The 24,178-nt window shown below is 50.2% G+C and overlaps 1 protein-coding gene across 3 annotated transcripts; it reads right to left on the minus strand.

Annotated features, from left to right (window-relative positions):
• Window positions 1-25: 25 nt before the first annotated feature.
• Window positions 26-22,377, minus strand: PTGES (prostaglandin E synthase). 3 transcript variants are annotated; one of them, XM_041406823.1, is made up of 6 exons: window positions 22,179-22,377; window positions 8,802-8,970; window positions 8,375-8,565; window positions 6,947-7,029; window positions 4,480-4,725; window positions 26-720 (listed from the first exon to the last, which is right to left on the minus strand). In XM_041406823.1, coding segments are annotated over exons 1-6 (771 nt in total). In that variant the 5' UTR covers window positions 22,260-22,377; the 3' UTR covers window positions 26-719. The 3 variants fall into 3 exon arrangements, with proteins under 3 accessions (XP_041262757.1, XP_041262756.1, XP_041262758.1); XM_041406822.1 differs by lacking the exon at window positions 26-720 and having other exon boundaries at window positions 3,353-4,725; XM_041406824.1 differs by lacking the exons at window positions 26-720; window positions 8,802-8,970 and having other exon boundaries at window positions 3,353-4,725; window positions 22,179-22,352.
• Between the last annotated feature and the right edge of the window lie 1,801 nt (window positions 22,378-24,178).

The raw sequence follows: 24,178 nt of genomic DNA on the forward strand, positions 1-24,178 counted from the left end.
AAGGCAGCAGAGAAGCTGGAGGGTAGCTATGCACAGGGGTGTAATGCTTTATAGTTACTTGGGAAGAAGGGAGGAAGCAAAGGTCCCTTTTGCAGCTGGTGTCACAAAGCCCAGGAGGAGTTATCACGAGTAAGGAAGAACTCTTGCATGGAGATGCACAGCATTGCAGCCATACACCACAACTTCAGAAGCGGGGGAAGTTTGCAAGGATATTTACAAACTGTTTCCTTCCTCAAACCACTCTGTTTTCAACCAGGTGACTCCCAAAGAGCAAGTCTGCAGTGATGCCAGGATCTCCCCGGAACACACATCGCACCTTGCCTGCTTTGGAGAGGCTGATGGACGCTGGAGCAGACACCATCCTCCTCCTCCTCAACCCGTTCCCCAAGGAATGGCACCTTCCCTGCGCCCCGAACACTCCATGCGCACCCCCAGCTCCAGGATGCGCGGGTGCGGTGTCCGGGCAGGGTCCCCGTGTCCCCGCAGGTCCCGCAGCCACACGAGGGTGCTGCAGCCCCGCTCAGCGCAGCCCGGGGCCGATCCCCCGGCCCACGGCTCAAGCCGGGGATGTCTCACAGCTCAGCCCCACATCGGGCTAGAAAACCCCCGCTGGAAAAAGTTTTCCCGGTGCCAACTTCATCCTGGTGTGCCAGAGAGCAGCAGGGAAGCGCCGTTGTCTTCTCCACTTCGGAATGCCCATGGCTGTAGAGCCGGCTCCGTCTGCAAGTCACAGGAATCTCAATTCCTCAAGGGGAATTTTGTATCAAAGTCCCATCTGCTACAGGAATGGGGATGTTGGGAGAGCAGCAAAGGAAGAGCGGTCTGTGTTAAAGGTAAGCTGCCCAAGAAGGAATCTTGGTCCAGATCCCAGCAGGGAACGCTCTGGATGAAGAGACCCGGGGAGCGGGGCAGGCAGGTAAGGAAGAGGCGTGAGCACAAGAGGTGTGTCCGTGAGCAGGGCTGGGTGGATCCTGGGGCTTGAAGCACCCGAAAGAGTGTGGGAGGGAAAGCGCCTTGTGCCGGGGCTCCACTTGCTTTTCTCCCAACACCGTGAGGGAAGACACGTACTGGTGATGTGAGTCACATTCACACATTTAACCACAGAACGGGGCGGAATGGACCTTAAAGGTCACCTACTCGCATCCCACCCTGCCGTAGGCAGGGACAGCTTGAATTAGACCAAAGTTGCTCAAACAACCTGGCTTTGAACTCTGCCAGGGCTGCGGCATCCACAGCCTCCGTGGGCAGCCTGTACCAGTGTCCCACCACCCTCACAGGAAAAGAATTCTTCCTAAAGTCTAACTGAAATTTGTACCCACTTAAGCACCAGATCGTTGTTCTGCAGTCCCAGGTGGGTTTCACAGCGTTGCTGTCTCCTGTTTGAGCCAGGTGTGAAGAACAAGTGGTTGGACATACAAGGCACACACCAAACCCCAGAGACTGGTGGGTGCAACCACTGTCCTTGCTCTCCTGGAGCAGCAGGAGACACTGGGCACGTCCTTTGCCTACATTGATGCCAGAGCAGGAATTTGGCAGCTCTGGGCTATAGATATCAATTGGGAAAAGGCAGGAATGCCTCTCACATGCAGCAACCACTGGCAGTGTCCAGGGAAGAGCCAGTGGCTCTGATCACCTGGTCCCAGGAGAGCCCTGATGGGACTGGTGCTGCCCAAGCAACTGAGCCCAGCTTAGTTTTGCTTCCCCCAAACTTCCACAACACTTCAAAATAAGTGCAATGCCTGGGCCTCTCTTAAGTTTGCCTTGCAGGCTTTTTGTGTTTGTTTTTTTTGAGCCAGGAGAGTTCACATTCCCAAGCTTTTCCCTGCAGCCAGTAAGCAGAGTTTATTTTTTTTTTTTTAATAAAAAAGGAGAAAGCAGAACTTTGCATGTAACCTCAGCTTTCCTGAGCAGGGCATCAGCCTCAGGCACTGGACAGGCAGCTGAGAAGAGATTGAAGCAGCTGGCAGATCTGGGGGTTGGAAGGGGCTTCTGGAGCCTCCCTTCTTCCTTCCTATGCCAAAATCTCCATCCCAGCCACATCTCCAACCTCAGCAACATGTACTGGAGAGAGTCCATTTTATAAAACCACTGCCTTTCTCATTTGAAAACAAACAGGGAAAGAAAACAACCAAGTGGAGCCATTTTCTGAAACTAACACAGACAGGGCAGCACCTCCCAACCACCAACAACTTAAGAAAATAGGGGAAAACCAGAGAAATGAAGCATTTGTTTCCCAGCAACCTAGTGAAAAAAAAAAAAAAGGGGGGGGGTGGTTTACTTATCTTGGAAAACACAAGCAGCTCCTTTATGAGTCCTAAGAACAGAAAGAAGAGCAACTAGCTCTTACCTGAGTTTCTCCAACCCTCCAGGATTTTTGGGTGAACACCAAGCTTTGTAACAACTTGCTACTCAGTGAAGGGAAAGTGAGCAGAGCTGCTTATAATTCCCAGCTCTGCTGGATTTAAAGGATCAGCACAAATAATGCACACCTGGAAAAGAGGTTCCTCTGCAGGGCAGGTGAGTGCAGGGGAAAGGGATGTCTCTTTAGTAGTCCCAGGACACTCCAGGCTCTACAGTGGGGTTTAACATCCTGCTGAGGATCCATCCTGCTGGGGCTGGGCCCAGCTGCTGCCCAGCTGCATCTGCTGCTCCCAAAGGAAGGATATATCAGAGCACAATGATTTGTTTTTATTGGGAATATTTGCTTCCTGCCACCAGGATGCATGTGCAGCAGCAGAGAAACATACAGGAGTGCAAGACCTTGTGCACCATGTGAGGCAGAAAAGATTTTTTAAGAGGAGTCTGTGTTACCCAGACATCTGTGGGAAGTGGCCAAGAGTGAAGTGCTGAACCTGCAATCCTGCCCACCTTCCTCGCAGTGGGAGAGCAAAGAATTCCACTCCAAACTCCACCACACGGCTCAGCCTGAGGCCACAACTGCACTGGGATGGAGTTACTGGCACAGAAACTTCTACCTGAGTTCAGAAAAGGCTGGACATCAGCCTGAGCAGGTGTGTCCCCAGTGCTCAGTGGGGGCTCAGCAAGAGCATCCCTGAGGAGAGCAGGGTCAAGGGAGCAGCCTTAGTGCACAGGACAGGTGGAAGGGGAATTTATTTTCTGCTCATTCTGGCTTGCCCCTGTGCTGCTATTCAAATTCTGTGCTGCCCTCAGAGGGAGGAGGCACTGAAGAGCAGAGGTTTCTCCTGCCTTCTCCTCCAGAGGATGCTCCACTGCTGCTGCTGCTGGGAGCAGCCCTGGCACTGGGGACAGCTGTGTGGCAGAGCAGCTGATGGGCCCTTGTCACCAGGCAGTACCCTGCCCCAGCTCTTCCCAGCTCTCCTCCCCTTTTGGGTGACACTGCAGAGCAGCAGTGCTCCCTTCAAAGCCCCTCTGCTCATTTCCAGAGCTTTCTGCAAACACCAGCTGGTCCGGGCTGTGAATGGCGTGGCAGCAGTGGACAGCAGGAAACAGCTGAAAGAAAACTTCCCTAAGGCAATCACAGCACATTTCCCAAATAGCAACGGGCCAGAGAAAGGCTACAAACAGGGGGAGAAACTCAGTCTGATGCCCTGGGGGCATTTTCAGGTATTAATGGCATGTGGACTAGACTACCCTTTGGGAGAAAACCCTGCCTGCAAACCCCATTTTGTGCCAGCATTTCAGACATTCCAGAAGTCCCAGAACTTTGTGTCCGGCAAATGCGTTCAGGCTGCGTGTCCAGGGTAAAGGATTCCTGCTGGCTTCTCCAGGCATGTCACTCTGCATCTTGCTGTGGTGAGGCTGAGATGGAAAAGCCTCAGCTGCTGCTGGCTGGGAGCTGCCAGGAGCTCCAGGGTCCTGCTGCAGGGAGCTGTGTGCTGTGGTGTGAGACGAGGTGGCACGGGGAGCACTGAATGGCTTCGCCCCTGAGATTTGGACGCCCCTGTCAGGCTGCCTGGAAGGCACCTGCCTCCCGTCCTCCTTGGTGGAGCAGGAACCTAAGGGACTAAATCCGAAGGGACTCACATTCCCAGAGATGCACATGGCTGGGCAGGAGCTGGGTGGCTGCTTTATAACCTCTGCTACCAACCACATCTGCTAAGAGACTTTGTGGGACCCTCGTGATTTTCCCTGCCTGATTCATGGGATATTCATGACCAGGAGGAAAAGGTCTCAGTCACAGTTCCAAACACAGAAAACCTTTCCCTCAATGACCCCTTCTTCGAGGGGTAGTCCATGTGCTTTCCACTTCTCACCATCAGCAGGAGAGAGAGAAACCTGCCTCCACATCCCCTTCCTGCACGTCCCTTCTCTCTGGTGATTCCTCTGACAAATTCCGATGGCGGTGGAATTTCATCAAGGCTGCACTGAACATCCTCAGGGTGCAGGTGACCTCCCTGGTGATATCTCACACACACACACACACACACACACTCCCTCTCAGGGGGCCCAGCAGAGTCAGGATGAGGGGTTTGGGTGGTGGGTCTCTCTGGCTGTTACCAGTAGGGGCTGGTGGCCAGCAGGATCTGCAGGGCCATGGAGAAGCAGGGCAGCTGGGCCACGCTGTAGGCCACGGAGCGTGTGGGTGCCCTCAGCTGCAGGAGGTAGGCAATGGTGTGGATGATCCGTCCCACGCAGAAGATGAGGAAGTGGATCCTGGCCACTGTGGGACTGGGATCCAGCAGGGAGTAGATGGCTCCGAGGAAGAGGAAGGGAAAGATGTTCTCCATGTCATTGCGGTGGGCCCTGAAAAGCAAGATAAGGTTGTTCCTTCCTACCAGAATTCCCTGTTTTCTCTCATTCCTTCTAGCCAGAGTACCCATCCCTAGGTGCTGCTGGGCCTCTTCCCCACTGGATGAGGCAGACAGAGCCCCCAAAAGAGTCAGTTCTCCCTTACACACAGAGGCAGGAGAATTTCACACCCTGTGTCTCTCCCTTGGGATGCTGAGCTCCTGAAACTTTCTCTCCATGACTGGGACGCCTTTGCCACAGCAGATGACAGCTCCAGGGCTGGAGCTTTCAAATAAACAGAGCAAAACACAGACCCTGTGAAGCTGCAAAAAGCTCAAAACTGGTGTGGTGCCAGCTTTTGTTGCTACACAACAAAAGCAGTTCCAGACTACAGCTCCTCCAGTGGAGAAACTCACAGGATGAGAGGGGTTGTGGTTTCACCTCTCTCCATAAATGCATCCAAAGGGGATTGGGGAGGAGTGGCCCAGCGACTCCCACACTGTGGCTGGAGGGGATGCTGTGGCCGTGTGGGGACACATCAGCCCTGCTGGAGCCAAGCCCTGTGCCCCAGCTGAATGCACCTGCCTGGGTGTCACAGCGCCACTGCCACCACCCCAGCACTAATGAAACAGGACCTGCTCGGGCCATGAGTGTGGGTTGTGCCCCTCCTCCCCCAGGCACCCTCCTCTGAACAAGGAATTGGGGGTCCAGCAGGGCTGGAAGGACAAATGGAAGAGGAAGGAGGAGAAAGGAGAGAGCTGCGAGGCAGCCAGGGGCCTCTTTAGGAGGAACAGGGTAAATGTCCTGCCCTGCCCCTGCCCTGCCCAGACCCCTGGCTCTGCTCCCCTCCAGATACAGTCTGAGATGAGAAGCTGACATTGCCCTTGCTCTGGGGAAACACTTTGGATTGAATGTGTCTTCTCCAGGGCTGCAAATACATCAGCAAGGACGGACTCTGAAGCTGCCCAAGTCAGATCCCAGGCTGCCCCAGGTTTTTGCTGCAGCTCCAGTTATTTATTTTTATGGAAGTTTGTTTATCCTGAATAATCAAAAGAAGATTATGATTATTATTTCTGCTATTATTTTATTTTTGCTAGGAAGGAAAAGGCTCATTTTCCATCCTCCTCCTCCCCCTGGCAGCCTGGCAATTAGGTGGCACTGGATGTTTTCTAAAGCAAATGCTGGAGGCAGTGGGACATGAACAGTGAGGTCCCCATGGGCTCAAGGACAGCAGGGCACAGCTCCAATCCCTTTCAGCAATCCAGCCTAGCATTTGGGGCACCTCCTTTGGTAAGGGGGACAGCAAATCAAGCCCAGGGCTGAATAACCCCATGTTTTACCTCTGAGAAACTGTGATTCTCACAGAAGAGGGCTAACATTCAGAGTGTGCCCAATCAGGGAGGCAAAAGTTATTGTAATCCTGTTCAGCCTTTTCCCAAATCCCCAAAAAGGGCAGCTGCCTACAGCACTGGGACCAGTCACTCTGTTGCCTGTCCAAGCTATGCGGGGATCTGGAGTCCTGTCAGAGCAGGACACAAAGAGCCTTTCAGTGTGGGTATGGGATGAGACACTGGGAATCTGTGGGACTCTGAGCACCTAGAAAAGAGCTAGTCAGAGTTGGATGTAGAATGCAAACCCAGATCCTTTTCTTGCCCTTGCTCCAGTGCACACCATGGTAAAGATTAAACTGCTCTCGTGCTCAGGGTCCCACAGCAGAGCTCGAGGCAGTCTGACCATCTAGAATATTACTCCATTAGCGAGTCCTTTAACTTCCCATTTCTTGTTTGCCAGCAGCTGGTGCAGAGGGAATGGTGGCACCAGGAATGCTGGCACCAGAGGGAATGGTGGCACCAGGAGTGGTGACACCAGGAGCAATGGTGACAGCAGAGGGAATGGTGGCACCAGAGGGAATGGTGGAACTGGGAATGCTGGCACCAGGAATGCTGGCACCGGAGGGAATGGTGGCACCAGGAGGAGTGGTGGCACCAGAGGGAATGCTGGCACCAGGAATGGTGGCACCAGAGGGAATGGTGGCACCAGAGGGAATGCTGACACCAGAGGGAATGGTGGCACCAGAGGGAATGCTGACACCAGAGGGAATGCTGGCACCAGGAATGCTGGCACCAGAGGGAATGGTGGCACCAGGAGGAGTGGTGGCACCAGAGGGAATGCTGGCAGCAGGAATGGTGGCACCAGAGGGAATGGTGGCACCAGGGGGAACGCCGGCCCCGCTCACCTGCGGCACCGCTCCACGTCAGGGTCCTCGCGGCAGAACTGCAGCCCTCCGTTGCGCAGGGCGTCCTCTGGGTTTGCAAATGCCTGTAAGACACAGTCCCCACCTGCTTACAGCCTTCAGGAACCTCACAGGTAGAAGCTTTGCCCCTAATCTTGAAGTTCTGTGGGGATTTTACCTGCCCAAATTTGTTACCACTCTATAAAAACAAGGGTCACCGCACTTCCATGCACACTGTCCTGCACCTCCCCAGGAGTTTTCCCTGTCCTCCAAAAAACCCAGTGCTGCCTGCTGGGCAGGTTCCAAATGAGGGTTTCAAGGGAGCTCTCACCTCACTCCCATCCACTTCTTCCCGTGAAACCCATTTAGAGGAGACTTTCCAGGCAGAGACATCGCTGCTGGCAGAGAGCTTGCAGACAGAATGCAGCCTCCAAAAGATAACCAGGACTGACAGATTACAGAATATTCCCTGGCTGGATTTTTTGGCAGTGGCACTGTGTGGCTTTCCCACAGGGAAATGGGATCCTACACTAATAAAGTTAAAAATGAAAATGATTTTTGTAAGCTCCTCACCTATGCTCAGAAGCTGTTCCTCAGGGACCTGGCTACATCTGACAGCTTCATTTTGCAGCCTGGAAAGGGCCCTGGTGCTTTCTTTAATTATGTTACAAGCCCGAACTGTCCCAGGGCTGGAGCATCATTTAGAATCACAAGGGGAGAAGACAATTAATCAGTTAAAATGATGCCACAGCACAGGGTATTTGTATTCTATCTGAGACCAGAAATGTCTCCCTCTCTCTCCACTGACACAGTCAGAAACTCCTCAAATACTTTAAAACAGATTTTACAGAAAGCTGGGTTTTATCAGGAGTTGGGGTGAGGGTAGTAAAAGTCCAGTTGGCCCCAACTCCTGACAGCAGCTGGTCCTCCCTGACCAAGAATCATCTCCTCCAGCTATTGTTTTATTGCCCACAACTTGCTGCTCTCCTGGAGCATTCCCTTAGCCAGCCAGACTCCAAAAGCTTTCTGCTACATCACAAGAAAAAAAGATCATTGCAATGATTTCTTCTTAAACTTTTTTTTCTCTTCTTTTTTCTTCCAGACCCTGCAAATCAACTGTAAACAGACTCTTTCTAGAAGCATCTCACCTGCTTGGCATTTTAGATCTGATTATTATTTAGATTAGGTTTCCAAAATTATAAACATCAAGCTACAGATGGTAGAAACAAACAGAAAGGGTCAAAGAGAAGTGAGATATTTATCTGCTGCAGCTATGAAACAAGTTTTGCTTTCAACTGAAGTCAAAGAAAACTCAGCTTGCTTCAGGAAAATTTTGCTGAACTTTTAGAGGAATAAAAGAAGAAAGCAAAATCACAGAAACCCAAGCAAAGAGCCAGAAAGGGAGGAGAAGAAAACGAAACTGGATCTTACCTTCTTTCTGAGTCTCACTTGCCCCGTAATGATGGCAACGACATACATTTTTAAAATCAGAATTGTGCTGTAGAACGTGAATGACAGGAAGACTTTATTCTCCATCATTTTGGGAGAACGTGCTGCTGGGCACCAAAGCCAGGGGAGATCTTGGGCTGCGAGAGAGCCCCCCAGGAGAGAGGCAGGAACAGCTGCGTTTAAACACAACACAAATCACTCATTTTCCAGCCCCTGTGCCGGGACAGCGAGCAAACCCCAGCCAGCAGATGCAGCAGCTTCTGCTCCTCACACCCTGAGCTGCCGAGGCAGGAGGGGTCGGGCACGGAGCTCCGACCCCTCCAAAGCAGCGCGGACCCCCGCCCCAGCCCCGCGGTGCCCGGGGACCGAGCCGCGCACAGCATCCCTCGCCCGGCCGGGCGCTGCTCACCCGGCAGCGAAGCTCTGCCGCCGTGGAAGGAGGAGTTTGGTGGAAGGTAAACCCTGCCCCAGCCCTGGCAGTCCTGCCTGGAGCCCACTCCTCCGTGGCTGCGCTTCCCGTCCCGCCCAGCGATGGCTGAGCGCTCGCTCCCGTGGCCAAGCCTTTCCTGCAGATCCACCTGCGAGGGATGGACAGGGGACACAGCTGTCCCTCGGCACAGCAGCGCCCACCAGCCGGGAGCCTGGGCTGTCCCCGCACCCCCGGATGGGAGGGGAGCCCCGGGAATGACCAGCCTGGAACCCCAGCCAGGAATATCCTGGTCTGCAGAGCCCCAAAACTGCAAGAAGTGAAGAGCTGCCGGTCCAACTCAAAGAAAGCTTGTTCTGAGACGAGGAACCAAGGCAGCCTGATGGAATTTTTGGTTTAGAAAGTGCCATGTGAATTTGGAGCTGGCTTTTCATCAGCCATCAAACATTGTGGAATAAAGAGTGGGATCGGAGCCCCTGCAGGCAGCTGGGCTGCTGTTTAATGCAAGTTTAACTCCTTCTCCCTCACTGCTAGCAGCTGCAAACCTCAGGGAGCCAGAGGTGTGGGGGCTGACAGGAGCTCTCCAAGTTTATTAGAGTGGAAGGGCTGGATTTTGTATTTATTTCCTTAACACAGGAGAAAAACAAAACAAAACACCAAACAAAACCAACAAAAAAACTTATTTTTGAAAAACAGAAAAGTTCTTTGCATTTGCCTCTGAATGTTCCTCGTGGCCTGGTGCTGCAAACCCAAAGACACTCCACTGTTCCATGCAATGCTCTGGCTCAGCCTCATGATATCTGAGTGTGCATCCATGTACACATGGGAGCACAAAGCAGTGAAGAAAAGGCAAAGCTGGATGTGCAATGGGACCTGCAGTGCAAGCACAGGAACTGGTCGTAGCTCCTGTGATTTTTGTTGCCATGGCATGGGGGTGAATGGGGAGTGGAGGCCATATGGTCTAGTTTTTCTACCCGATACCCAGAAAAGTTTTGACAAACCAAAACCTCCTACTAATAAATATTCTGTACAACATGCCCACAAATAACAGAAGTTTTGATCACTATTGGCAGCACTTTGCACTATAGTGGTTAATAAGAGGGGAAAGCTGGACAGTTTAATATCTAGCTGGCAGACAAGAATTTTACTTGAAATTCCAGGAACAGTTTGACAGATTTGTCCTCTCCCACCCCACAAGAGTCATCTTTTGGTAAGTCTTGTGTCCTCAGAGAGTTAACCTGGGAAATTAAGATTGTGATTACCATTGTATTGTTAGCGCTCTATAAAGCCACTCTGCAGTTCAGGCATTTGTCATGGGCAATCCAAAAGAACCATATATGTGACATTTGATAAACTGTGCTATTCCTGAACCCAGCTGGCTCTTCTGAATGTGACCAGGCCTATAGTTCACAGACTAGTGGTGCACCTGGCATGAAGCCTTATAGTTACAGTTTTTTAGCAGTGCAGAAAGCCTTTGAAAACCCCAAACACTTGGTTTTAAGGGGGAGGTACTTGCAGTTGGTCACCACTACCCTGGCACTGGGGAGGCTGCAGGACAAGTCCTGGCACAGCCCAGTGTGGAGCTCTGCAGCCTCTGGCAGGCTGCTTCCCTGGGGGTGGGAGTGGGGACACCGGGACGTGCAGCAGCCATGTGGATTCAGGCTCTGTGCTAAGAGCTGGGGTGTTCACCAGTGAACCACATCCAAACCCACCCACGCATCCCTGGAGCTTGTCAGGGTACTATAAACACCATAATGCCAAGTGTAAATAGGCAGTGGCAAAGCCACATCCCAAACACTGCTCCCTCCCATCCCTCCTCTCCACAGCTGATAGGGATCAACCCACAGCAGAGAAGACCTCCGTGCCCAAGGACTGGGGTTATGCAGGGCCAGACCAGCCCCACAGCATGGATGAGACATTCTCCAGCAGCACCTTCTCCCAGGAGCCTGGGAGAGGGCAGGCAGCCAGACCCTTCACCAACACATCACACCCTCCATGCAGCAGCTCCAGTTTTTACCAGCTGATGATCCAGTCCACGGGGTCTTCAGCAGTGGGACCTTTTTCCTTCATGCACCTTCTTCCCCTCCCAAGGCAGCCAACACCTCGCTGAGCAGCAGGAATATGCACCTGCAGACAAGCCAGGACTCCTCCTGCCAGCCAGCCAGCCTTCTCCTCCTTGGCACGGTTCAAACACTGGCAAGGAGCCCTGGACAATTTGCACCAGCAACTGGCACAAATTTACATTGAACAGAGAGATCAGGAAGCACACCTTGTTTAGGGATAAACCCTCAGGGCAAACTCAGGTGTGGATGTGTTAATTTTAAAAAGTTTTTTTTCTGTGTGTTTATGCATTTCAAACCCATTCCAGTGTTACACAGAGTGGAACCCCAGAGGGGAGGGTTATGGATGGGGATGAGGAGCAGAAGATGACTGCAAAGGCAGGTGTAATCTCCTGGGATCCCAGCTCCTTTTCAGTTTACCAGGTTCAGGGCTCTCATGCTGGGTAGAACACATCCACACTTGCACCTTCCTGGCTTTTGAGACCCAGCAGCTGCTGGAAGCATGTTCAACCATCCCATTAATCCATGCGGAAGCAGGCTGTTAATATTAATGGTTTGATCCTCCTCCACAGATCACATCCTGCCAGGACAGAGCCCTTGCCTCAAGAAGGCCAGGTCCTAACACCAGTATGTCTTTAAACTACAAGTCATGCCTTAAAACCTTGAGCATGAGAGGTCTCAACCCAGGACAAGATCTACGTAAACCCAACACTGTTAGCCAAAAACACTGCATTTTTTTTTCTGAGAAATTATTAATAAAATCCATGAGAGGCTTTGAAAGATTAAGTCGTCGTTAGACTGACCCCAGAAGATGTAGGGAAATAATGCAGCATTTTGCTGGAGGAGGAAGTGAACTGTAGGAAGCAGAAGGAATGAAAAATTAATGGGAAATGCTTGGGAAAAATACTTAAAAATAGAAGCCTGTAAAAGCGATTCTGCTTTGGCAAGATTATGGAATAAAAATCACTCTTGATTCCCACATAGGTTATTTATTTGACCAACTGAATTGCACTACAGTATTGTGACTACATTTTTCCACTCTTGCTCCTCTGGGGAATTTCCCGGTGGCAGCAAAAGGAGGGAGGTGGTTCAGTGGAGCACTGGCACGTCCGCTGGGGTGGCACAGCCTGGACTCCACCCTGATCCCAAAGGGAAGCCGACACTTTGAGCAATTACAGCTCAGATTCCCCAAAATTTTCCCTAAGGAGCAATTACATCCCACAGCTGGAGCTAAGCAAAGAGCCCGAGGGGACTGCTCCAGGCTGGAGAAGATGGGCAGGTGGGTGGCACTTCTCCAGCATGCTTCCACATGCTGGTGGAGAAGGTGCAGAGCCCAGCTGGGATTTTGCTTGCCCTGGGCACACAGCTCAGCCCAGGAGCTGAGCTACGTTCCCAGCTTGCTCCAATGCTACTGTGTACACTGGTGCCCTCCTGCCCTGCCATTTCTTCCTGCTGCTCCCAGCACAAAGCCTTGGAGCCTGCACACTCCAGTGATCACCTGCACCCATCCTGGGAAACCCAGCTGCCAAGGGAGGCTGTGCTGTGCTGGCTCATCAAACACGATGACTTTTCAAGTAAAGGCATGAGCGTTTCAGCTGTTTATTAGCGAGAAGGGTGCTCCACCTGCCTTCCCTCCTCAGTCTGCACGAAAGCTCCCACCACCATGACGCACCTTCCATGGACCTGTGAAATGCTCTTGCTTCACCTGCAGCTCCCTATCCCCAGACTCCTGGGCTCCTCATGCTTGTTTCAGCAAGCAGGACACAGAAGATACTGCAAAGTCAGTAAGCAGTGGAACCACCAGCACCTCTGGCCCCCAGCATTAGCATCTGTTGTGGTTTGACACTGGCCAAACTCCAGGCACCCATGAAAGTCACTCACTTGCCCTCCCCTGCCACAGCTGGGCAGAAAGAGAAAATTAACAAAGGGTTCATGAGTTGAAATAAAGACTGGGAGAAAAACTTCAAGGGCAAAATAGGCTCGGCTTAGAGGTACAAAGTGAATTTATTCCTAACAAAATCAGAGGAGGATAATGAGAAGTGAAATAAGCCCTTAAAAACATCTTTTCTTCCTCCAACTCCTTCCTTCTTCCCACTCACAGTGCAAGGAGACAGGGCATAGGAGCTTTGGTTATTTCATCACTGAGATTTTCTTCCACTGCTCAGGGAGAGAAGTTGTTCCCCTGGGAGACTGTGGGGTCCCTCCCACAGGAGACAGTTCCCCGTGATCTTCTCCAGTGGGTCCACTCTCATGAGCAGCATTCCTTCCCAAACTGCTGCAATGTGAGTCCTCCCAAAACTGCTGTGGCATGGGTCACTTTTCCATAGGATGCAGTCCTCCAAGGAGAGCCTGCTCCAGCCTGGAAGCAGGGCCCTCTCTCCACTGGATCTCCCATCTTCTCCAGTGGGTCCACTCACATGAGCAGCATTCCTTCCCAAACTGCAATGTGAGTCCCTCCCTGGGCACACAGTCCTCCCAAAACTGCTGTGGCATGGGTCACTTTTCCACAAGGTGCAGTCCTCCAAGGAGAGCCTGCTCCAGGCCTGGAAGCAGGGCCCTGCCTCCACTGGATCTCCCACTGGGTCACAGCCTCCTCCAGGTGCCCACCCGCTGTGGTGTGGGCACCTCTGCCATGGGCTGTGGGTGGATCTCTGCAACTCCAGTGTGGGCACCTCTGCCACAGGTTGTGGGTGGATCTCTGCATACCCCCTGGATCCCCACAGGCTGTGGGTGGATCTCTGCATTCCCCGTTTCCACAAGGTGCAGTCCTCCAAGGAGAGCCTGCTCCAGGCCTGGAAGCAGGGCCCTGCCTCCACTGGATCTCCCACTGGGTCACAGCCTCCTCCAGGTGCCCACCCGCTGTGGTGTGGGCACCTCTGCCATGGGCTGTGGGTGGATCTCTGCATCCCCCATGGATCCCCACAGGTTGTGGGTAGATCTCTGCACCCCTGTGGATCCCTGCAGGCTGTGGGTGGATCTCTACACCCCCACGGATCCCCACGGGCTGTGGGTGGATGTCTGCATCCCCCGTGGATCCCCACGGGCTGTGGGTGGATCTCTGCATCCCCCATGGATCCCCACAGGCCGTGGGTGGATCTCTGCATTCTGATGGACCCATGAGCTGCAGGAGCACAGCTGCCTCACCACGGTGATCACCACGGCCTGCAGAGGAATCTCAGCTCTGGCACCTGGAACATCTCCTCCCCCTCCTTTTCCACTGACCTTGGTGTCTCCATGTTGTTTCCCTCACATGTTCTCACCTCCTCCTCTTCATTGGCTAGAAAAAGCTGTGTTCCCCACTTTGCTTTGATTCTCTTCTCAAATATGTTATCAGAGAGGCATTACCATCATCCCTAATTGGCCCAGCCTTGGCCAGCAGCGTGGCCATCTTCAGAGCCATTAGGAATTGGGTCAGAGCCATCAGGGGAAGCTTCTACCACCTTCTCACAGAAGCCACCTCTGTGACCCCCCTGCTACCAAAAACCAGGCAGGGGAAACCCAACATCTCAGGAAACAACTGGGATGTTTCAGCCTTCAGCAAAGTCAGGCAGATTTTGCCTGGTTTGCATTTTAAAGTGAGAGTACTGGCTGCAGCTATCTGAGAGGCCTCAGGCATGAGGAATGTACATCAGACTCTCCCAAATTGTCCTTCACACTCAGAAGAGCAGATGCCTGCAGCAGGAGAAAGCCATCAGGAGAGGCCCAGGGAAGGGGCAGGAGTGTGGTGGCTCTGAGTCTCAGGCAGAGCAGAGGAAGCTGCTGTTCCTCAGTCAGGCCCAGGGCCAAGTCAGAGGCAGTGGCATGTCCTCCTGCCTTTTTCCTCCAGCTCCATCCTTTCCTGCCTGCTCCTGGGCTGCTCCCAACCACTCTCCTGCCCCAAACTGTCACACCCACCCTGGAGTCACTGTCCCCTCTGCTGCTGCGACACTGGAGATGCCAGAAGAGAGGCCATCAGGCTGTGGGTGTGTGGAAATAGATTATTTTCTCTTGCTCTGAGCCTCACATGGATTCATGCCTGGGCTTTCTCTTAGGGGAAAGAATTCCTTGGCTATGCTGCTCTGTGCCTTCAGGGATGAAACCCTGCTGGGAGAGGGGCTGAGGGAAGTTATTTCTCCTCTTTCCTTCTCTCTCCCTCTGTCCCAGCTGGTTTAGGTGCTGGCTCTAGGCAGAGCTGTACCTGCCACTGCTGAGACCAGGTAAAGGTGGGAGATGGGGCTCAGGGCTTGGGTGTGGGGAAGCTGGGTCTCTCTCTCACTCAGCCACACCTCAGCATCTCGTGATGTGTTTTGCTTCCCAAGAACCAGATCCCATCAGCTGTAAACAACAGGCAAAAAACACTTGTGTTACTGCCCAAAAATAGGGAGTTTCCCTGCCAGACTGGGAGAGTAGAGGAACAAATTACTGCCAAAAAATTTCAGAATTTGGGAACATTTCCTAGACTTCAAGCATTTGCAAAACTACAATGTAGATGCAGATTCCCTGGTGGGGTGCTCTGAAACAAGAGCAAAGGTAAAGGAAGCTGCATGGTCCAGCCTCCACATGCTGTGTTATGGAGAGATGGGAATCAGGGCATGGCAATCACAGCATTAAGAGCCCTGGCTCACTAACAGGGCTGGGAGAGAAGCAACTGTGGTCCATGATTCCAGCCTTATTTCAGACCTGACATTCAACAGCAATGAGCAGCTTCAAGGTGAAAAGCAGAAAACAAACGTTTTATTTCCCAGGCTGTTAACCCTGCCTTGCAACCCAGGAAGAACAGCTTGCTTAGCTGAGCTTGCTAATTTTAAAGTCTTTTAAGCCCTGTTTTCACCAGATAGGCATTTTCAAGTTCTCACAGGACAAGAGGGAATGGAAAGGTCAGCACATCATTGCCTGTCCCTGACCCAAGCTGAGTGGCTATCCTGGTGAAACCAGCTCCAAGGAGAACCTTCATTCTTGGCTTTGCTATAGAGCTGCACCCACCACAAAGATTTCCAAAACACAGAGCTTATTTTTAAACTCTTGAGTTCTCTGGGTCCCCTTCATCACCCCCAAATTAAAGAGCAGCATTTCCTCCCACTCTCCTGTGTAGGTCATGTTGTCTAGATCTCTTTAATACACATGCCAATCCTGTAAGTGACACTTTGCAATGTCCTGGAGGGCAACTGAGCTTCCTAGAGCAGATCAGGATCTCCTTCCCACAAGACCTGACTCAGGCAGAAGTCAGAGCTGCTCAGTAATTTGAGGTTTTATGAGTCAAGTCATTGTGTCATTGGTTCAGACACATCCTAAAACTTTCCCTTTCTCCTGCACTGAGTCATGAACAACATATCTTTTGTTCATGATATGAACAACAAATCTTTTTGGCTTTTAAGCCGAAAGGTGGTCTGGGATTCAAATCCTGATGTTGTTAATAAACACCCTTCATTAGCCATGCTAAAAACACCCTCCCCACAATCAGCCTGGAAAGCAAGGAACAATTTAGCTGTGTTATTTACAGTCCCCTTGCCTGGAAGCTTTTTACTGTGCTGTTGTCTCAGCTGGCCTCTTGTTCACAGCAGTGGCAGCACTGACACAACATGACCCTGACTTTATCCAGAGCAGAATTTGGGTGGAATGATGCAAAGAAGTAGAAAAACCTCTTCACTCTACTCTGCAGGCAGTGATGCTTAGGCTAACCATCCTAAGTTTTCTTCTCTGCCTGAATGATCCATTGGCAGGACTCTGAGAGCCTGCCCAGGTCCCATGTGCTGATTACTCCCCTGATTTACAACCCACATCCTCATGTCTACGATGTTCCCAGAAATCTGCCCCACCCTGTGTTTATGCAACCCTGAAGCCCTCCGTGGGGGAATACGTGCTTTTTGCAATTTTTTACAAAGCTGCAGAATGCATCTCTCTAGCACAACACATTTCTGTTAATAGCACCACCTACTCAGGCAAGAATGAACAAGAAGTTCCCCCATTAGCAGGAGAGAAGATGGATCCCAGCTGTGGAAAGGCTGTAGGGACAGCAGGCTGTGGGATGTGCATTAGTGGGGCTAGAGCTGTCCCACAAGGAGAGGTGGACATCAGGAAGGGGCAAGGAGCTGTGCTGCACTGTTATTTCAGTGGGGGAAGTTGTGTGAATGTCCAGTGGTGGAAGGAGCTGCTGCTCTTCACCACGAGTGAGGCCCTTGCAGGCTGTTTCAGCCGTGGGACTCGCCGTGGTTTCAAGCTGGGATGTGCCCCTGTGGGGGACAGCAGTGGATTGAGGCTCTCTGGTCCCGTTCACCCTGATTCATCCAATCTTCAGAAGGAAGAGATTAACTTAAGCTCTGAATCACAAGGTTTAATTCTCTTTCTTGTAAATTTGTTGTTGTACATGAAATTAATGTTTGATAATTACATGCGTCAAGTCACCATTCAAACTGTTAAAATTCTTGAGACAATGAAGTTCCATAATGAAACACAATTTAAACAATAAGTTCCATAATGAAACACAACTTAAATTAAGATGATGATGATAATAAAAATAATAATAATTTTTTAATGGGATCTCCTTCCCCTCTTGTTCATGTCACAGGCAGACACACAGGGGAATTAAGAAGAACAGCAGTTCTTGCTCAGCTTTGCCCAGCACTCTCCTCCTTTGAAACATGTCTGTGAAAGCACCTCTTACTCAGCTTTACTTCAATCCCATTTGCTTTCATCTCTCTTCAAAGGAGATTTCTCCATGCTTTTGATTACCCCAGTCATACTTTCATATTTCCCTCTGTGCTGAAGCAAGCAGATGACCAGCACATGACTGCCAACTCCTTTACCCCCTGCACTTCAAATGTCCTTCAACCTCCTAAAAACTCATTTTTCTTTTAAATGCCACAAGTCCTCACTGAGGGGTCTAGGATGACTCCACACCAAGTTATTTAGTACTCTAGAGGGGCTACTCCCAAACTGTAGGAATTCCAGCAATGTTATATAGAAGACAGCCTGGGACACTTCAGAGCTATCAAGCATTAGATCTGGCTGCTCATCCCTGTTCCTTGGGGCCTCTCTGTATCCTACAGCCAATCTCCTGTTTTTCTGTGCTGTTAGTGTGGACCTAACATTGTTCTTTGCAGAGCACATCCTTCTCCTCTTTTCAACTCATTCCAGCTCCCTGTTGGCCACAGGGTTCCCAGCTCTCAACCACACATTTTAACAATAGCTGGAAATTGGAGTCCTGCAGGGAACATTTTATTTTAGCAGAGTACATTTTTCTTCCTGTTAGATAAAATATCTCCTGGAAAAAGAACCTAACAGTTTCAGATTCAACCTTTATTTAGCATTGAGGAATTATGGAAATTCTATTTTACAGGTCATTCACAGTAAGATTTGAGGCATAAATTACAGGTCCTCAGGCTTCCCTGCAATGACATTCTGAGCCCAAACCACAGAGAAGGACAGACCTGGTGGAATTTCCAGGAAGTCTCCACAGAAATCACCAAATCCCTTCTTGCTCAGGAGACCTTGCTCCATAACCTCCCCAGCACTTCAAGCAGCCCAGACCCAGCCTCTCTGAACAAATGGAGAAGTTATTACAGCAACAAATAGTCACTTTCTCCTGATGAACCTACTTGGTCTTCAGTGTCAACTGCTAATTGAGCTGATTAAAGCCAGGCAGAGGTCTTTACTTGAGCATGAGCTGAAGACAGAGCAGAGGTGCCAGTCAGATCAGATCCCTTGCAAGACTAATTTTGGTGACCTGCGTTTGGCTCTTCCACAGGAGATGGGTGTAAGAGCAGGGTGTTAGTTTTGCTAAACCCCAAGCCAAACACAGCCTCTGATTCTGGTCCAACCCAAAACATTTTAACTCCTCTTTCACCTAAGGGTCCAAAACCATTGGATGGGGCTGTCTGCTTAATAACACCACCACCTTTGTGCTTTGGATGAGATACAAGCCACTCACCACATCAGAGCCCATGACTGGAGTGAGGGAACAGCACTACTCATGCCCTACTCTTCCTGAGGAATCCTCCCACACCATATGAACTTAGTGTTTTCTCATTTCATGCAGCTGAAGTTTCACCTCTTTCACGCCGGTTTTATCCCTAAATCATTATTTACAACAGAATTCTATTTAAAATAGAATATGGGCTAAAGTTTCCCTATTATTTCTTGTTCTCTCAGTGAGAACTATTGCTATACAGGCAGACAGGCTCACACGAGACCCACTCTGCTCCAAGCCAGCCCAGAGAACAAAACCAGAAATTCCTGGAGCCAAGCCAAACAGGAACACTCTCCAATTTCAAATTCTGGGCTCAATTTGAAAAACAAGGTTAAAATCCAAAGGCAGGATCAGGGCAGGTGAAGTTTAACTCTCACAGTGTCCCCATTTTAGCAGTGAACACCTACAGCACAAGGTTTAATTCTCTTTCTTGTGGATGTGTTGTCATAAATAATGGGAATGTTCGATATTTACATGCCAAGTTCACTGTGCACACCACTCAAACTAAACCACATCCTTGGACAATAAGTTCCAAAATGAAACAAAATCTGAACTGAGATGGTGATGATGGTGATGATAATGATGATTATCATCATAATCATCTTTTTATGGGATCTCCTCCCCCTCCTGTTCATGTCATGGGGAGACAAGCAGAGCATTAGGAACAGATGATGTGGCTAAGCCAGTGCTGCTGGAGCCGGGTGAGAGCACCTTGACTTGACCCCAAATGCAGTTCCCAGATCTAATCACTAAACCACAGAGGATGTATACGCCAGGAATGTTTAGTTTACAAGTCAAAACAGAGCCTAACTGCCAGCATCGATAGCCCATCCACTGGGTCTATCTTTACCATTTCATACATTATTCATCTGGACCTTGCACGACACAGCCCTTGAAATCAGAGCCCAGAGGCCAGAAGGGGTGAAAAGGCAAGGCTGCTAAATGGCAAAGCACTTCCACACCCTGCTTTGCTTTCCTGAGTTCCTGCCCCGAGGGTGCCTCCCTCAGCTGCCAGCCCAGGTGGATTTGCATGGTCCAGTGGAGACTGCTGCTTTCTGCACCTGGCTTTGGGTGGTGCCTTTATCGTGGAATCATAGAACCATTCCATTTGGAAAAAAACCTCTAGGATCATCAAATCCAGCCTGTGTTCACCACTAAACCACTTCCCTAAGTGCTACATCCACATGACTTTTCCAGGGAGGGTGAACCAGGCCCTGAGCTGCTGGGTCCTCTCACCCTGCAACAGCAGAGACCCAAAGCAGCCCATAAAACACCCACCTGAGCCCCAGAGTCCCACAGCTCTGGTAGTTAACAGTAGTTAACCAGTAGTTTAACTCTTAACAGCAATTTTCTCCAAGCTATTCCTTAACTTCATTATTCCTAGCACCAAAATATGAGACTGGAGTGTGTCCATGACATAAAAGTCCATGTGAGAAGTGGACACTTGTTAAGATCGTTCAAGTACAGATTTAAAAACTCTTCAAAGCCCATGGCAGTCCTGGCAACTCCTGTTCATGTGAACATAAACCTCTGATTCTGTCCAAGGCCAAATAGCTGCCTCCCTCCATCCCTTCTGCCCCTGGAACACACAGTGGCCTGTGGGGGAACAGAGCTATTTTGGCTGCCAGGCACCTTAATAATTCCTTGTGCTTGTTCTGAGAAAGACCATCTCCATCCATCACTGCTTGGTGGAGTTGATATGTGTGAAAGATCAAGCAGGTTCCAGCACTGGGACTCACTCCATAAAGAGCAGTGTCCTGCCAGCATTGTCACCTTGTGTTTATCTATAAAACATTCAACTTCCAGCAAGTTCCCACGGTAGGCAAGAAACATGAGACTTCCCTCACCCACAATCGAGCACAGCTTAAACACGTTCCCTCCCCTCCTCTCACTCCCATCCCTCCCAGGTAACACGACCTGTGTAGCTCCACCTGCTGCAAACCACTCGGGATCAGATTAAAAATCCCATTTTTCTCCTCTGCAGAGCTGTCAGCGTTCACCACGGCCACGGGGCACCGGCAGCACTGACAAGCCCTGCTCCTGCTCTGGGGAGGAGCTGTGCCGGTGCAGACCAGGGACAGCTCTGGCCTGAAGCACCTCAGCATCCCAGCTCTGGTTGTTCACCCTGCTGGGACAGAACAGCGACACTCTGCTCTCTGACTGCAGCCTGGGCTAGGGAAAAGGGCTTTGAGATTGGGCATCCAGACAGGAAACATTTTTTTCTTGTTGTAGGCAAGAGCCTCTCAATGGAATTTTTTCAGAGACAACAACCAGAATAAAATCCAACCCTCCTGGTACCTCAGAATTTCACAATGGTTCAGATGTGATCAAATGAATTATTTCTCAAGGGCAGATTTACTGCACAAGTACATAAAGTTCTATTTTGCTCAGATGCCAAACTCATCCACATCTTTCCCTGGACTGTCCCTCTTCACACAGCACAGCACCACACACTGACCCAAGGGACTCTGATTTTGTACCCCAGATAAGGATTTTGAAGCCTGTCCAAGTTTAATCACGGCTCAAGCTCTTGAATAAATATTTCAGTGACAAACCAGAATTGTTAAACCCTTTGCTATAAACTGCCATGTTGAAAAAAAATTTCCATCATCCACAAACCTCAATTTTCCTACCTGCAAGAGAAGAATGACAGGCTCTTGACTCCCTGGGTGTTTCTAGGATTAGACAGTGTCTGCTCAACGTTAATGTAGATGTTGGTATTTTGTGTTATTGCTCCTGTCACATTACAGAAAGGTCAGGGAACATATTCCATGAGTCAGAGCCTTTCCACAGCATTAGTGTAGTCCTCAGAGCTTAGCCAGGCTCTGTATTTGGATAAAGCCCACCACAACCCCACTCTTTAAAGATCCCAATGTACGTCAGAGTGGCAGCCCTTTCCTGTCACTGCCTCATCTCTGTGTTTAGGATAAGCAGCACTTGGAAGATGATACTGAAATTAAAGCAGGGAAAGAAAACAAAGAAAAACCACACATACAGGGCGTACAGGGGGTGGGGGGGGGGGGGGGGGGGGTGTGGTAGAAAAAGGGTAAAAATAAAGGAAAATCCTCTCAGAAAAACTGAGGCTGTTAGAGAGCATGTAGCCAGAGCCAGAAGGCAGGGAGAGATTATGTAAAAATGAATGTAGGGGGAAATGACTCTCCCAGCTCTCCTTCTCCAGTTAGAATCCTTCTGCAGGAACCTCTTGCCAGCCCAGCAACTCATGTAAAACAACACATTTCCAAACCTCTTTCACAAACAAAGCATTTGGAAATATTGAGGATATTACACATCCTCCAACAAAAATACACACTTTTTCTGGGAAAAGCATTGATTCATTGTTCTTGAAATTCTTACCTGGAAAACTCTTGCACTCCATGAACTGAAGATGGGGCTGTAGCCCTGATTCCTAGCACCCTGTCCCCTGGCTGGAGACATTTTCCTTGGCTCACCAGCCAGCTGGGAGGTCTGCTGCCTTGTGATGCTGCCTTGAGAGCCCTGCTAACCAGCCAGATCCCAGATTCTCTGAGCTCTCTGCCACAGAGCTCAAAGTGAGCCAGCCCAAAGTCCTGAAAATGCTGACTTTAAACCAATCAAACTGCAGGTGGCAGGAAATTCCAACACACCGGAAGCAGGGTCAGGCCAGGCAAAAATCTCATCTGAAACTTTTCTCTCTCTTCACCCTTGGCCTTGAGTACTCCATCTCTGCACCCTTATCTCTCGCTTTGCAACACAGACACCCCATCTCCATTGCCTCCTCTACCACAACAGCTTTAGCACCCCAAATTACCTACTGCAAACACCCTGTATCCTCCAGATCATACCACTGATCCCCAGATTCCTACCATTCTTCTTCCTGTACTCTCTGCAACATCCTTCCCTTTTCCACACCCTCTCCTTTTCACCACACCACTTTCACTGCTGATCAACATCCCAAATCACAGACACCCTAAATCACAGACACCCCAAGCCTATTGCACACTGAGCACCTATCTAAAGTTCTTCTCTGTAGATTTTCAGTACTTTCAGCTTGTGGCAGCTGGTTCAAGATCTATTGCACACTGAGCACCTATCTATCTAAAGTTCTTCTCTGCTGTAGATTTTCAGTACTTTCAGCTTGTGGCAGCTGGTTCAAGATGACCCACTGCTGGCCAACCACACCACCCCTGTGCTGGTCAGGAGGGCAACATCAAGGCATGCCAGGATGCCAGTTCTGTGCCTAGGGCACAGGAGGGTTTGAGGAACAATGTGTTCAGCACAACAGCCACAAAACATTGCACTGTGGTCTGTGTGTTGCAGGGTCTGTGCTCCACTTGGAGCTTCCAGACTGCTGTTCAAGGAAATTGCCATCAATGTCAGCCTCACCACCACTATTAGACATCTCGTCCATGTCCAGGCCCAGCTTGAACCCATTTAACTTGTAACGGATAATGAGATAACAGCATGACATGCAGCAGCTGAAGATTATTTAAACACCCATCTGGTACCTGTTATGCAGCATACGTCCTATGGTTGTATAGGAAATATATGCCACCTCCCTCCCACATGGAAAGGAGAAGATCTATAGATGTATCTCATCCCTTCTTTTTGCAGATGAGGTAATTCTCCTTCTCTGTGCTGTTTCTGGCATATCACTTTGCATTTCCCGTCTGTGTTTTGGGAGATGCAGTCCCTTCCAAGCTGTTGAGACCTTGTGAAAACACACAAAAGCATCATAAAAAATTTGCTCAGGACATCTCACCCTCTTCATACATCAGTCAGAAAAGACTCTGCTATGAAACTGATTCACCCTTTGCAAGACACAACATGGCACTACCCTTTATCCCAGAGAGATTCAGGGGTGACAGTCCACGTCTGTGTTTGTTGGACCACGCTGATTCTGCAGGGGAATGGTGAAATACCTGCTGAAGCCCGAGAGGTGAGCAAGGCAACCAGCTCACATTGTAATGAAATAAATAAAAGGCAACACTTCCACTGTAATCAGATGGACAGACGAGAATCTGCAGATCCCAGCTGAACAGCCTGATTTCTTTATCCAAACCCTCCACCTTCCTTTGTAGGATGACTTTTGCTGTTTTGCTGGAACGGCCCACAGCTCTGGCTCTCTGTGATCCCTCAGCAGCCGCGGGCTGGGTTACTGTGTATCCCAAGAAATCACGTTTCACAACACCAGTTGTCAGTTCTGCAGATGGGCGTCCACACTTCTCTGTTTTTCTCAAACATGACTCAGTTCTCTGCAGAAGCTGTTCTGGCATGGACCAAACCCTGTGTCTGACGCCCCATCTAGTGTTCAGCACGGACAGATGCACAGGAAGGAGGTGACTGGAGAATTCCCAGCTTTTTCAGCGATATTAAAC

The sequence above is a fragment of the Onychostruthus taczanowskii genome, unplaced genomic scaffold, assembly GCF_017590055.1.
Source record: "Onychostruthus taczanowskii isolate IOZ18803 unplaced genomic scaffold, ASM1759005v1 scaffold25, whole genome shotgun sequence".
In the NCBI taxonomy this organism is placed as follows: Eukaryota; Metazoa; Chordata; class Aves; order Passeriformes; family Passeridae; genus Onychostruthus; species Onychostruthus taczanowskii.